The following is a 15560-nucleotide window of genomic DNA, read 5'->3' on the forward strand; positions in this document are numbered from 1 at the left end:
GCTGGGGATGTGGCTCAATGATAAAGCACCTCTGGTTTCAGTCTCCAGTACTGGAAAAAAAAAAAAAAAATATATATATACATATATATGTATATGTATATTATATATATACATATATATGCATATGTAAATATATATTATATATACATATATGTATACATATACATATATATGTATATATCATATAATATGTATATATGTATATATATGATATATACATATATATGTATATGTATACATATATATGTAAAATATATATTATATATATACATATATATATGTAAATATAAATATATATTTCATATATATATCTTTTATATATATAAAAGAAACATTTAAATCAGAGAATTTTTAAGAACTTTGCCTCACAAATCATTCAGAACAAGCGATTTTTATGATCATTCCCTTATCTCCTTACAGAAGAGTATGTATACAAATTACAAACAACTAGATGTTTAATAAAATAAAAATTAAACATCATGTTGCTGATATCCTGTAGCATGTAAAATGTAGTATTTTGAAACAGGCTAAAAATAAAGGAAGAAGTGGTAGCACCATGTTCCAAATTCAGTGAACCCACGATAGGTTCATTGATCATCTGTGGTAAGAATTAAGACCTAATGTCAAGTCCTACATAGAATTTTGTAGCATCATTTATTTTTTCCATTTTTACCGTAAAATAAGTAGAAACTTCCATATTTTCTCCATGCTCCTGATGGAGACAACGTCTTCGACGACACGTGGGTACATGCTCCCATGTAGAGATCAAAGAGTTAGAGGTAATCAGAAGGATCAAAACTGGCAATTTTAACAATTTTTGTTAATGTAATGGGTTTTATTCACATATTCTAAGATCAAGCGAATTAATTTTAACAGTTACATAAGTAGAAGGCAAGCATCCTCCAAAGCTCTAGGCACTAAGCAGACAGTAAGGTTTCAATGAATATTTCATTTGATCTTGACTTTGGCCTAGGGAAAAATGGTAGAGATGAATTTCTTTGCAAATGTGTAAAAAAGAGAAACACAGTTGCTTCCAGAGAATCTAGGTCCGAAAGAAGTTAGGAGAAGAAATAGGAGAGGAAGGAATGCAGAACTGAATTAAGGTAAGTCTAACATTTGTTTGTACAAGGTCCGCAAACCTGAGACCATTCAGTGGTCAGTCTTAATGCTGAGTCTGTAATGCATTAAGACGAGGCTTCATGATGATCGTAGTGTGACTGTAAAAGAGTGGGCGAATAGGTATTAAAAAAACGAAAAATGCTCTACGACTTAAAATACTGCACAATATGTTACAGCTGGCTACCCTTGAAGCTGGAGGCCAGGGCAGGCCGGGATCTCTGCACCTGGGCCTGACTCCGCGGCCCCGCCCCCGGCCGGCTCTCCGCGCGGCCCCGCCCTGCCCGCCCAAGACGCTGGAGACGCCCGAGACGCCTGCGGCGGCCGCAGAGACACCGGAAGAAGCCGCGGCTGCTGCGGGAAGTGGCCCGCTCGGAAGGCGGGGATCCCGCGGGCAGCGCTGCGGAGCCGTTTTTCGATCCTCTTGACGCGACACCGCTTCTCTCCGAAGGCAAGGGAGGAAAAGAGGCGTTTGCAGAGGTGCGGACAGGGCACCGTTGGTTGCGCTGGCGGGGCCCGCGGGAAAGGCCGCGGAGGTGAGCGCGGCGCTGTCTGGGAGGGGCGCGGGCCCCAAGGGCTCCTCGCCCGCCTCCCGGGCCCGACTCGGTTCTAGCTCCCGCGTGCCGACTTGTGTCCACTACAGCGGCCTCTTTTTCTTGGTCAGGGGTAGAGGTATGCTTGCGGGGTAGTGGCCTCGGCCCTTCTGTGTTGTGCGTTGCAGAAATAACCTGGTGACCGCCCCACTAGGGGTTGGCGGCGCACTCGAACCGGTAGTTGATTTGAGAGAGGGTCCCCAGGGGGCGCTCCCCTGGAAGCTGGAGGCGGGAGGGGTGCAGTGGGCAGGGGAGAGGGGCTCAGCTCCTTGACTTGCTTTTCTCACCTGGCGCCGAACCCCTCCTGATGGGCGCGGGCCATTGAAAGCCCCGCAGCGCTCCGGCTCCAGTTCTGGGTTTCGTTTTGCAGCGCGACTGGGGTGGCCAGACCCGTTCGTGTGTCCCCGTTATTCATTGTTGAAGGAGAAAACCGAAGTGTCATCGTCCCTGAAATTTTTCTTCGGTCGATGTTTTCTTTGGGTCAAGTTCAGCCTTATCGTCTTCCTGTCAATCAGCAGCTTTTGTTCGGGGCAAATTTCCATGATGTTTGATTTCCCACACTTTTAAACATTTTTCAAATAACAAAACACTCTTTGGACCTCAGATATTTGGGGGGCTTTACCTTCTCTTATAATCAGTGTTAAAAATTGAGCCGGATGGTGAAATCTTGGCAGGAGCAGAGACCCTAAAATGAAGATGAATTTTACTACAGGAATTTCTCGACTTTTGCATAATAGAAATGTGTAATTACAGAATTTTTCATTTAATCGTAGTTTTTCCTTAAAGGAAGCTCTCTTACAAAAAGTAATGGCCTCATTCCATTTCTGATTCACATGGCACAGCTGTATGTATCATCTGGAAAGGTCTGACCAAATTATGATCATAATGGGCTATTTGATTCGAATCTTAATACAAATATTTGTAGTGATTTCATACCATTACTATAAAGAAGGGGAAAATTGGAACCTTATTGAAAAAATGATAAGTTACACTATGCTGGGAATTTTTTGTTATTTCATTTACTTTGTCAGGATTGAATAAAAAGACAAGGCAGGAGGATTTGCAAGTTTGAGGTCCAGCCTCAACAACTTGTCCAAATTGTGTCTCAGAATAGAAAATTAAAGGAGCTGGGGATGTAGTTCAATGTCTTTGGGTTCAATCCCCAGTACCACAAGAGGGGGGAAAAAGGCGTACAAAAAGTATTCCTGGAATAAAATATTTGACCAGTGGGCCAGAGGTATGCTCTACTTAAGATTGCTTCTTGTTTTGAATTTAGTTTATTGTCAACTTTGAGTTGTCTTTTTTGAGCTCTTTTTGTTGTTTTTGTTCTCTGTATAACCTATCAATAAACAAATCTTTTTACATAACTGCAGTTTAATGGAATTAGATTGTAACAAATAGGTGATTTAAAAATTTTAGAGTTATGGAAGTGATAGTTCATAACATTTTGTATTGCTACTAGAATTTTCGGTGACCTTTGACTTACACAGTCTTATTTGATCTTCATGCCAGTCCTCTGAGGAATGCCAAGAAATAGTCTTTCCCCATGTCAGAAGCATTTCAAGATTGTGTAAGGATCAGAATTTTTTTTAAGCCTGAAATAATATTGCCAAAGCAGCCTTTGATGTAAATTGGAATTCAAATAGTTTAAGATTGGAGCACTGTGACTGACCTATAACATATGACAGACTTGGACTCTGCAGGAAATGAACGATGTAATATATGATGAAAGGTTTTTGGTGAGAAATGTGAAATGTTAAGCATCTTTTTTTTTAAAGGAATGAGTAACAGCTCTATTTCTTTATTAAAACTTTAAAATATCTATATGCGATTGCAGGAGCAAGTAGGAAAGTTCCAAAAAGAGTCTAAGTGCAGTTGGTTTAATTGTCTATAAGAAGGTACTTGGACTTGTGTGCAATATTAGTATGTCTTTATGTAAATGAGAATTAGTATTTTAAGAATACTTAAATACTAATAGTATTTAAGAAATAATGTGTCAAAATAATGTTGCATTCATATTTATTTTAAAAGACTAAGTAGGTCACTGGGCACACACCTGTAATCCCAGCTGCTTGGGAGGTTGAGGCAGGAGGATTACAAGTTCAAGGTCAGCCTGAGCAATTTAGTGAGATTGTCTCAAAATAGAAAGGGCTGGGGATATAACTCAATGGTAGAATGCTTATCTAGCATCTGTGAGGCCCTGGGTTCAATCTTGCAAAAAACAAACTCTTAAGTTAACTGGTCAATAATTGAGACTAAGAGGGCAAAGCCTTTTGAAAAGTGATAAGAATGGAGCATGGTTTCTGCAATCCAAGAACTTGTACTCAAGCAGTGTAATTTGTTTTTATACAACTGCAGTAAGTGCCTTATTGGTAATTATAAAAGTTCTTGAGGAATTTAGGTGAGGGAGACAATTACTTGTGATTGGAGCTCGGTGAAGATGGTATATATTTGAGATGAGTGAGGTATTTTTTTCCTTTTTTTATAGTGCTGGGAATCAAACTCAAGGGCCTCACATGTGCTAATAAAGCTCTCTACCACTGAGCTACATTTCCAACATGATGAACTTTGAAATGTTTTCGACAGGTGAACATTGGAGGGTGTTTAATTCTCCTGTTTTGTTTTTGTTTCCTGTTCACCCTCCCCACACCAGTGACCTGGAGGACATTTCCAATATGAATGTTTAATGGGTTTTTCAAGTCATATTTGTGGAAGGATCAGTATAACGGTTTGTTTGATAATTATGATTTTTGTAAGTAGTAGGAGTTAAAACAAAGAAGAACTTATTGCATCAGATATTTCATCAGAAGAGATGTGATTCACATGAATGTAGAATGAGCTGTAATTGGGAGAAGATAGACTAGAAGATTAGTAGGGTGGCTTTAGGTTAAGATAATCTTTGGACAGTTTTTTTTTAAATTGACATGTATTCGTTGTATATATTGATGGAATTCAATACATGCAAATAACAGACAGTATCACTTTTGGGGCTTTGAACTCAGACCTTGAGATGACAGTATGAGGTGCAGTTGAGATGCCAGAAAGCGTAAATTAGGAAGTGAGTAGAGTCAGAAAAGGGAAGAAAACCAATAATGAATGGGTAGCCAAGGACTTAACACTATGGAAACTTCTGTGTAACTAACTGCCTTAGAATTATTTTACCAATGGCATGGAACCCTTCTGTTTTTCTATCTATCCTCAGTCCTTGCCCCTGAAATACTCCCTGCATGTCTCAGTTGATCTGGTTAGAGCTAGGCAAACTTCTAAGGTGCTGTAGAACTTAGGAGAAAAGCAAAGAAGTGGTTGAGGTGGGAGGCTGTTAGTGCTCCTGGAAACTTTCCATACTAGGGACAGGTAAAAATTGAGCTAAGTTAAGAGGATATGGACCAGGTAACAGCTGTGTCTGTTAACAGGCATTCTTGTTGAATAATCCAGCTGTTAAATGAAAGCCTGAATTTAGCTTGTGTTCTAGAAGTAGTGTGGGTTCTGAAGTGGTGAAAAAAAGTATTAGATGTTGAACATTTTTTCATGTATTCGTTGATTGTGTATCTTCTGTGAATTGCTCAGTTCCTTAGTCCATTTATTGATTGGGTTATTTGTATTTGGGGTGTTAAGTTTTTTATAAATTCTGGAGTTTAGTACTCTGAAGTGCATTTGGTAAAGATTTTGTCTCACTCTAGTCTCTAGTAATTAGAAAGATGCAAATTAGAACTACCCTAAGATTTCATCTCACTCCAATTAGAATGACTGTTATCAAGAATACAAGCAATAAGTGTTGGTGAGGATGTGGGGGAAAAAGGTACACTCATACATTCCTGGTGGGACTGCAAATTGGTGCATCCACTCTGGAAAGTAGTATGGAGATACCTTAGAACCCTTGGAATGGAACCACCATTTAACCCAGTTATCCCACTCCTCGGTTTATACCCAAAGGACTTAAAAATCAGCATACTACAGTAAAGCAGCCACATCAATGTTTATAGCAGCTGAATTCACAATAGCTAGATTGGGAAACCAACCTAGATGCCCTTCAATAGATGAATTGATAAAGAAACTGTGGTATATATACACAATGGAATATTACTCAGTTATGAAGAAGAATGAAATGATGGCATTTGCAGGTATAAGTGGAGTTGGAGAATATCATGTTAAGTGAGTTAAGCCAATCCCCCAAACACCAAAGGCCAAAGGTTTTCTCTGATAAGTGGATGCTGATACATAATGGGGACAGCTAAGGTAAGAATGGAGGAACTTTGGATTGTGTAGAGGGAAATGGGGGGGGTGAGGGGAAAAGAAAGATGGTGGAATGAGATAAATATTATTATCCTATGTGCATGTATGAGTACATGAATTGTGTAACTCTACATCATGTGCAACCAGAGAAATGAAAAGTACTGAGGTTTGAAAGTTAGATAGCTTGTGATGGAGAACTGACTTCAGATTAGTTATTTCAGAAGAATAAAAGAATTGCAGGGTGTTGAGGATAGTAGCAATAGAATGTAGATGGCCTCCAAAAGAATAGGGTGGAGAGTAGAACAGTGCTGGCACTCCTCCTCCACTTTTTTTTTTTTTTTTTTTTTTTTTTTTTTTTTGTGCTGAGGTTGGAACCCAGGGCCTTGCATATCCTAGGTAAGAACTCTACCACTGAACTATTCTTCCACCCCCTTCCCACCAGCTTGTATAATGCCTAGCCCATACTTAATTGTAAGCCTTTGTTGAATTAGTCTCTTTGCAGGGGTTGGCCCAGTCCTAAAATACATATATGGTTACTGAATGTAACAAAATGAGATCATTTCCTACAGTTTTTAACTGTTTATAAAATCCCAAAGGAGAGATTTTAAAAATATTTTTGCTTGAGTGGTACTCGGCATTTAACCCAGGGATACTCTGTCTCTGAGTTACAACCCCAGTCCTGTTTTTTATTTTGAGACAAGGTCTCACTGAGGTTGACCTCAGACTTGGAATTCTTCTCCCTTAGCTTCCCTAGTTGTTACCACACCTGGGTTGACAGTTTTTCTTCAAGTAGTTCTCATTTAAATGTGGTGATTGCATTTTGTTTTCCCATGTCCCTACATGGCATACATAAGTATTTTTAATGACTGTCTTTTAATGCCAGTGTACTCTTTTTATTAACCCTTGATCTTACTCAGAAGTAAGACTTAAGATGGAAGGTAACATTATCTTATTTGAGCCTCTTATTGGAACTCTATTATAATCATATTTTCTCTTAGGTTTGTCATGATTATTTAGATATTAGAATCAGCTATGCTTTGTCATTCATTGAACAGATTTTTTTTCTCTGTAAGAAATGCTAATTCACATTTATAAATATCAAGGGATTTTGTTTGGTGTAAGGCTTGCCATTTTTCAGCTTTGTTTTAGGATGATTTATGTGGCAGTGTTAATACTAGATTTTTTTTTTTTTTTTTTTTTTTTCAGTGTTGGTGATTGAACCCAGGGCCTTGTACTTGCAAGGCAAGCACTCTACCAACTGAGCTATATCCCCAGCCCCAATACTAGATTCTTTAAAAAAAAAAAAAAAAAAAAAATTAGATTCTAGAACAGGTAGGTTGCAGGAAAAGATGATTCTTTTTTTCTTCTAGGCAACTATGTAGTTTTCTTAATAAACTTAAAGTTCTCATTAATTAGTTTGTGAAACATCAATGACACAAATGTTTCTAGAAAGAGGGAAATAAATTATTACTGAATTTCTTTGTTAAGGTTTGAATGAAAGGAATGATTAGGCAAATATTTTAGACCGTTTGTGAGACTGTAATCTCGTTCGATAGAAATGTTTAAAGAATAAGAAATGTGGTTCTTGAAGATGTTTGTTAGCTTCAATACCTAGTACAGGGTGGGGGGCGGAGCTTGTTAGCAGATTTCATAGGTTAAAAGTCTCCATGAATACTTACTGCTTATTATTACACTCTTCACTGATAGTCAAATTTTTTTGGCTTACTTTTATTGGGTAGCAGTTTTCTTCTATTATAATTGTGGAAAGATGAGTCATAAGCTTATTGTATTTTTGCTATTAATATAATTTTAAGGTATAATATTTAAAATGTTCCCCAATATCCTTGGACTAGTTAAATTAGTTGAACTGTTAGAATTCACAGTCTAAGCTTAAACTATTGACAGACAAATCAGTTTTTCTATAATCACAGAATCTTGAGTTAAAAAAAAACCTTTTTTTATAGTTGTAGATGAACAACTTGCCTTTGTTTATTTTTATGTATTGCTAAGGATCGAACCCCAGTGCCTCACACATACTAGACAAGCAGTCTGCCGCTGAGCTACAGGCCTAGCCCTTAATTGAGTTTTTAGTGCAAAATGCTGTCCTTTGAAACATTTATGATAGTTGGTCTTCCAACCTGTGCGACATTTATGGAGAACAACCTGCTTCTTTGAAAATTTATCTATCTTTGAGGCGGGTGAATAACTCACCCTGTAGAGCGCTTGCTGAGCGTGTGCATGGCCCGGGTTCGAATCCCCAGCACCTCGGAAGAAAACAAAAGTGAAAATTTATCTTCAAACCAAAGTCTTCGCCATTGGGATTTGTAGAAAAGAAAGACTTTCTCTTACTTTAGTGATCCTGTTCAAATAACTGGAACACATGTATCAAGTCCTGCAATTTTTTTTGTGTGTAAACGTCCTTGCTTTCGCTTGTTCCTCATTATAGTTGTCCTTTATTTATTGAATACTTACTATATCACTCTTTTAAGCCCTTTATATGTGCTAGGATAAAATGAATGCACTTAGACCAACTATTCACTTTCTTCTGAAACCATTTTTCTGCTGATAATTGAGTAAGAATTTCTCTTTCTCCTTTTTTTTGGGGGGGGATTGGTGGGGGTGAGGGGGAGTGCTGGAGATTGAATCCAGGGCCTTGAGCGTACTAGGAAAGCGCTTTACCACTGAACTACAACTTTAGTCCTTGAGGAAGAATTTCACTGTTTCATTTATCTTCTAGGATCTAGAATCCAAATACTTGAATCCCTTTTTGTGGACTCACTTTATTTTTTAATTTTTAACTTTTTTGGTACTGGGGATTGAACCCAGGGGTGCACTACCACTGAGCTACAATCCCCAGATGTTTTTATTTTGAGACCAGGTCTCTCTTAGTTGCTAAAACTGGTCTTGAACTTGCTTCCTTCTGGGATTATAGGAGTGTGTCACTGTGCTCAGTTTAAGGCCTTACTTTACATAGAAGTTTTTTTTTTTTTTTTAATTGGTATTGAGGATCGAACCCAGGTGCTCTTTACAACTGAGATACATCCTCAGGATGTATTTTTTTTATTTCAAGACAGGGTCTTGCTGAGTTGTTGAGGCTGGCCTTGAACTTTTTTTGTTATTTTTTAGTTGTAGATGGACATAACTTTATTTTTTATTTTTATTTTTATTTTTTTTGCGGTGCTGGGGATTGAACCCAGGGCCTTGTGCTTGCAAGGCAAGCACTCTACCAACTGAGCTATCTCCCTAGCCCTATTTATTTATTTTTATATGGTGCTGAGGATTGAACCCAGTGCCTCTCACATGTGCTACGCAAGTCCTCTACCACCGAGCCACACCCCAGCCCTAGACTTGAACTTTTGATCCTCCTGCCTCAACTCCTGAGACTCTGGGTATACAGGCATGCGTCATCTTGTCTGTTTAGCTCCTTTTTCTAAATATGTTTTTTTTAGAAACTAATTTTATGGTTTTAAGCTTATAATCAGGTTTCAGTAACCTACTCTCTGTACCTTTAGCCATATTTTTGTTGATAATATTGAATAGTGATAGCTGGACATGGTGACCTGTGCCTATAATCCCAGCTACTTTGGAGACTGAGGAAGGAGAATCTCTGGAACCTAGGAGTTTGGGGTCAGCCTGCGTAGCATAGAGAGATCTCATCTGAAAACAAACAACAAAAAAGTATTTAGCGGTTCTGCCACATGCTAATAAAGACCTCCTCTGGATTTATATTAATCTTATCTATACCTATTCAATAGTTACTAGTCCTCCTGACATAATTTTTTTCTCTGTCACATGAATTTGATTTTGTGTTTGTGTTTGTTGTGGTGCTTGGGATTGAACCCAGAGTCTCACAAAAGCTAGGCAAGTGCCCTACTAGTAGTGAGCTATACTCTCAACCCTTTTGGAGACTGATTTTTTTTTTTTTTTTTTAAATGAATAACTTCAATTTTTGGAAGAGACTAGGCTATGGAATGAGGTAGTTTCTCAGTGGGTTATCATGCCTTTATGTGTATCCAAAATATTAATAGCATGGGTCCCTGTTCTTTTTCTATATTAAAATTTTAGTATCTAGTTGTCTTCTATTATAGGATAGTAGGAACAGAATTTCAGGAATGAGCCAGGTGTGGTGGTGTCAACCTGTAATCTCAGCTCCTCTGGAGGCTGAGGCAGGAAGATTGAAATTTCAAGGCTAGCCTCAGCAGCTTAGCAAAACCCTATATCAAAAAAACAAAACAAAACAAAACAAAACAAAAACCGAAAAAGGACTGGGGATATAGCCCAGTGATAAATCTCTGGGGTTCAATCCCTAGTGCCAAAAAAAAAAAAAAGACAAACTTTTTTTTCAAGACTGAAACTTGGAGACTTTTACCACTAAAATATTATCCTTACTTAAAAACAGTATCTTCAGAAGTAGTAGTTTTAAAACTTTAATGCAGATGGCACTTGAGCCCTTAAAGCTATATATATCATAGAGCCAATGAATTCAGTAATTTCCATCTGGAAAAAGTTTGAGTTGATGTTATTGTCACCATTATGGCTGAGAACTTCACATAATCCAGTTAGGATAGATAGAAAAAGCTGTCACGTATAAGATTGTAAAAGTAACGACAAGTGGGGTACAGTGGCACATGCCTGTAACCCTACTTGAGAGGCTGAGGCAGGAGGATTGCAAGTTTGAGGCCGGTTTCTGCAACTTGGTGAGACTGTCTCAAAATAAATAAATAGAAAGAGATGGTGATGTAGCTGAGTGCGAGAAGACATTTGGGTGTTCAGTCCTCAGTACCAAATTAAAAGAAAAAAAAAAAACACTCCAAAAAAATCAAAAACCAAAGTAAGGACAAAATTGAGATCAAATTATGGAAAAATCTTAATTTCCATGTAGCTTTTGAATTTTCTTGTGCTTTATTGATGATTCCCACCTGTGAACCACAGGCTTGTATTCTTGTGGAAGTCTGAGTTTTGGGGATCCATTGCTGTGGACTAAGATAGTTTTCACTGTGTTTTGTATCTTAATACCCATCTCCTCTGACAACTATGAGACTAGAATGAAAACGAATATGCCTTGTTTCTTCTGATGTGTATTTTGAGAAGGAATTGGAGTAACTAAGAAATTTTGTCTTTCCCTGTTACATCTGAATACCTTCCTTCAATAAATCTTTGTCAAATATCAGACTGATTTTGTTACCAGAGTGAATATACTTAATATAACTAGTAACTAAGGACCTTCTATTTTGATAGCATTGCATTTAATTGTGTGGAATACTATATAACTTTTTTTTTTTTTTTTTTTGCGGTGCTGGGGATCAAACCCAGGGCCTTAGTGCTTGCAAAGCAAGCCCTCTACCAACTGAGCTATATCCCCAGCCCACTATATAACCTTGGTACAAATCATTAGCTTTTATTTACATGCACTGATTCTCTCTGAATTATTTAAATACCAGAATAAATAGAACTTTAGCCTTTTTTTTTTTTTACTTGAAACTTAAAAAAATTGCTCTTTTTGCAAGTTCCTTTTGAATGCACTGACCCTCTCTCTCCTTTGAGACAGCATTCAGAGCATTAGTTAGAAAGCAGTGAAAACCGTTCCATTTCACTGACAAATAGCAGAAGTTGTACATAGAAGGAAATGAATAGTTGTTTTTTTTTTAATTTAACAGGAACACAGGTATATACTACTATGCTATGCTTGGAAATACATGGTTTAAATACTTTTTTTGGGGGGGTGGGTAATGGATTCCACTTTAGCACTGAGTTAAGACCCCAGTCCTTTTTTTTTTAAATCTAAATTCTAATTTCGTACATTTATTTTCTTTCTTTATTATTTATTTTTTTATTTTTACAGACTGCATTTTGATTCCTTGTACACAAATGGGGTACATCATTTTGTTTCTATGGTTGTGTGCAATTTGTTTTGAGATAGGATCTCACAAAGTTGCTGAGGGTCTTTCTAAATTACTGAGACTGGCCTCAAACTTGTGATCCTCCTTGCCTCGGCCTCCCTAGTTGCTGGAATTTTTGGAATGATCCACCGCATCTAGGTTGGTTTAAATACTTTTATTAAGTAAGTGAAAAAGAACTCAGTACTTGTCCTTAGGGGTTAAGAAAACCAAAACTAAGTAGGATATGAGGATTAAAGATAAAACTATTTAATGGAATTGGAAACAGAATAGAGCAAAATAAATCCCAAACCTGATTCTTTGGAAAGATCAATGAACTGGGTAAAACTTCTAAAGAAAGGGAAAAAGTGGAGTATAAATATATAAGATTAGGAAGAAGGGAAACACCATATACCCTTCAAATATAGGAGAGATTAACAGAATCATTTTTTTCCAGATTTTCTTGAGAATGTACATGTAATGATATGATGCCAAAAGTTATTTCAAGAGGAAATGGATGGTGTTGTAGAAAAATATGAGTGAAATTTACTCAAGAGATTAAAACTTGAAATGATCAATTTCCACGAATGGATTGAAAAGATGATTAGAGATTGGTCCTTGAAAGAGGCAACATAGCAGATGGTTTTACAGTTGTTTCATTTAATTTATGAAGAACACATCATCATAATAAAGACGCCTACTCTCCACCATTGATGAAACAAAACTACTCATGCATTCTGTGATAAAAATGCTACCAAAATAGGTAAATATCATTTATATCCAGAAAGACAAAATCTTTAAATACAATATTAGCTAATAGAATATAGGCAAGAAGCAACAGATTATAATACATTTTGACTCATAGGGTATAGTGCATCAGTGCAAGGATTGTTAAATACTAAATCTGTTTAAATAATAGATCATATCAGCAAATGAAGCAAGAAATATAGTGAGCCATGAGTAGCTGTGGAGAGGGCGTTTGATAAAGTTCATCAAGATGATCTCTTTGTCTTTTTTTTTTTCTTTTTCTTGTTTGTTTGTTTTTGCAGTGCTGGGGATTGAACCCAGGGCCTTGTGCTTGCAAGGCAAGCACTCTTCCAACTGAGCTATATCCCCAGTCCAGTTTTTTGTTTTTTTGTTTTTGTTTTTTTTTTTTTTTTGGTGCTGCAGAGCAAACCCAGGGCCTTGTGCATTCTAGGCAGGCACTCTACTGCTGAGCTATATAGCTACATGCCCAGCCCTACCAAGACTTTTTTTTTGGTACTGGGACTTGAACTCTGGGTGTTTTACTGAGCTACATCCCCAGTCCCCCTCCACCTTTTTTTTTTTTGATTTTTTTTATTTATGACAGTAGACATTTTGATATAATTGTACAAGAATGGAATATGAATGGAATATATCTTATTCCATTTAGGACCCCATTCTTATGGATGTACATGATATTGGGATTCACTATGGCCCAGTCCTTTTTATATTTCATTTTGAGACAGCATCTTGCTAAGTTGCTGAGGGTCTCACTAAGTTGCTGAGGCTGGCCTCAAATTTGCAATCCTCCTTCCCTGCCTCAGCCTTCCTGGTTGGTGGGATTAGAGTAACTGGAATTAGATTTGCTGGGATTACCAGTGTGCACCACCACTGCACCCCTGCCTAAAAACATTTCTAATAAAAGAAGTAAATTAGGAGAGGGAAGTGATAGCAGGTATCTTAAATGTCAGAACCATTAAAAATGGAAACTTGATGGGGATGTACAGGATCACTTTTGTATTCTGTGTTGTCTTACTGGTTCTAGTAAGTGCGTTAAAATGCTAAATTAAATAATTGGTATTAATGTTGGAAAATAAAAGACAATTCATATTTTCCAGTATAGTCAAGGAAACTAAAAGGTAATAGTGAGGAGGTATATTTTATAGTTATCAAAATAGTTTCTATAGCCTCTATACTCAGATTATTATAGTATTGACCTTAACAGATTAGTGGAATAAAATAGAGATTCTAGAAACTCATTATAAGCAAAGAATAAAGAATAAAGATAATGTCTTTATTTTTTATTTTTATGATACTGGGGATTGAACTCAGGGCCTCTGAGCTACATCCTCTAAGCTCATTTTATTTTATTTTATTTAAGAATGAAATCCACAGACAAGGATGAGTGAGTATAATAGTAGGATTTATTCAGAGAGGGGACTGGATAGGGCCCCTTTTTTGTTTTATTTTGAGATAGGGTCTCGCTAAGTTGCCCAGGCTGACCTTGAACTTGTGATCCTTTTGCATCAGCCCCCGGAGTAACTGGAATTACAGGTGTGCACCACCACATCTGGCAGCACGTTCTTTTTAATGTGATGTTGGGCAAACTGTGTAAGTACATGCAACAGAATAAAATTGGGGCCCTATCCTATACAAAACTAATTCATATATTTTAAAGATTTAAAAATAAAGAGTTAAAGCTATAAAACCCTTCGAAGAAAACATGGGGTGATAGCCGGGTGCAGTGGTGCATGCCTGTAATTCCAGTGGCTGGGAGACTGAGGCAAGAGTATTGTGAGTTTAAAGCCAGCCTCAGCAATTTAGTGAGGCCCTACGCAACTCAGCGAGACCCTGTCTCTAAATTATTAAAAAAAAAAGAAAAGTGGGGGAGGGCACACGCTGGGGATGTGGCTCAGTGGTTAAGCACCCCTGGATTCAGTCCCTGGTACAAAAAAAAAAAAAAAAAAGATGGGGTGGAAAACTTGAATTTGGTAACGATTCTTTGCGTATGACACCAGAAGCACAAGCAAAACTTGAAATGAACTTCAGTTAAAGCCACATTAATCAAGCTCCTTCCATGTGGCAGATATTCTACTAGTTGCCTGGGATAGGAGTATAAAGAAATAAGACTTCAAATTGTTCATATATTCATTGATTGATACAGGAGTAGGCAAAACTACAGAAGGAAACAGGAGGAGTTGTTGCTGCCTTTTATTTATTTATTTATTTATTTATTTATTTATTTTTAACTTTGAGACAGGGTTTTGCTAAGTTGCAGAGGTTGACCTTGAATTTGTGATCCTCCTGTCTCAGCCTCCCAAGTTGGTGGAATTATAGGCGTGTACCACTGCACCAAGTTTCTTTGACATTTCTTTTCAGTTTCCATTCCAGCTGAATGACTAATCTTAAAATAAATAAATAGAGAAAGAAAGAAAGAAAGAAAGAAAATAAAGGACAAAAATGCTTCAAAAGTGGATAGATGACTTAAATTTCCCCCCTTTTATTTATCTATAAAAAGTGAAATAGGAAAAGTCACGGAGAACCAATTTATCCATGTGTGTCAATAAGGTGTTTATTAGAGATATTTCAAATGTTCCTATTAATTTCAATTATAAAACTCACCTTGGTGTGTTTGAAAATACATTCTTGCAGGACAAATTTGTAAATTATCATTTATATATTATTTTTTATTCCCATTGATTTTTAGTGTGTTAGCATTTTCTTATTAATTTTTTTGGGTCACTTTTCCTATAGATACTGCCTCGGTTGGAAAGCCTTGGGAAACAGGAAAAAAATTCTAACAAAATGTCAGCTTTTCGAAATCATTGTCCACATTTGGATTCACTTGGTGAAATAACAAAAGAAGATTTGATACAAAAATCCCATGTAAGATATGTTAATCTTTCATAAAAAATTGTACTTGCTTTTCTCCCAAATATGCATTTTTAATAAATTATACTATTTATGAATCTCATTTTAAAAATGTATGATGTTATTA

At 37.0% G+C, this 15560-nt stretch overlaps 1 protein-coding gene across 10 annotated transcripts in view; it reads left to right on the forward strand.

Annotated features, from left to right (window-relative positions):
- The first annotated feature begins 1426 nt into the window (after positions 1-1426).
- The window catches only part of Usp33 (ubiquitin specific peptidase 33), a 54099-nt gene continuing 39965 nt past the window's right edge, over positions 1427-15560 (forward strand). For 2 of the 10 annotated variants that reach the window (XM_047530144.1, XM_047530146.1), the window contains exons 1-3: positions 1429-1652; positions 12276-12581; positions 15317-15448. In XM_047530144.1, coding sequence (XP_047386100.1) covers positions 15368-15448 — 81 coding nt within the window. In that variant the 5' untranslated portion in view covers positions 1429-1652; positions 12276-12581; positions 15317-15367. Of the gene's footprint in view, positions 1653-12275; positions 12582-15316; positions 15449-15560 lie in introns of all 10 variants that reach the window. The other 8 variants (XM_047530145.1, XM_047530140.1, XM_047530142.1 and 5 more) reach the window with 8 other exon arrangements.

Source organism: Sciurus carolinensis, chromosome 1 (genome assembly GCF_902686445.1).
Source record: "Sciurus carolinensis chromosome 1, mSciCar1.2, whole genome shotgun sequence".
NCBI classification, from domain to species: domain Eukaryota; kingdom Metazoa; phylum Chordata; class Mammalia; order Rodentia; family Sciuridae; genus Sciurus; species Sciurus carolinensis.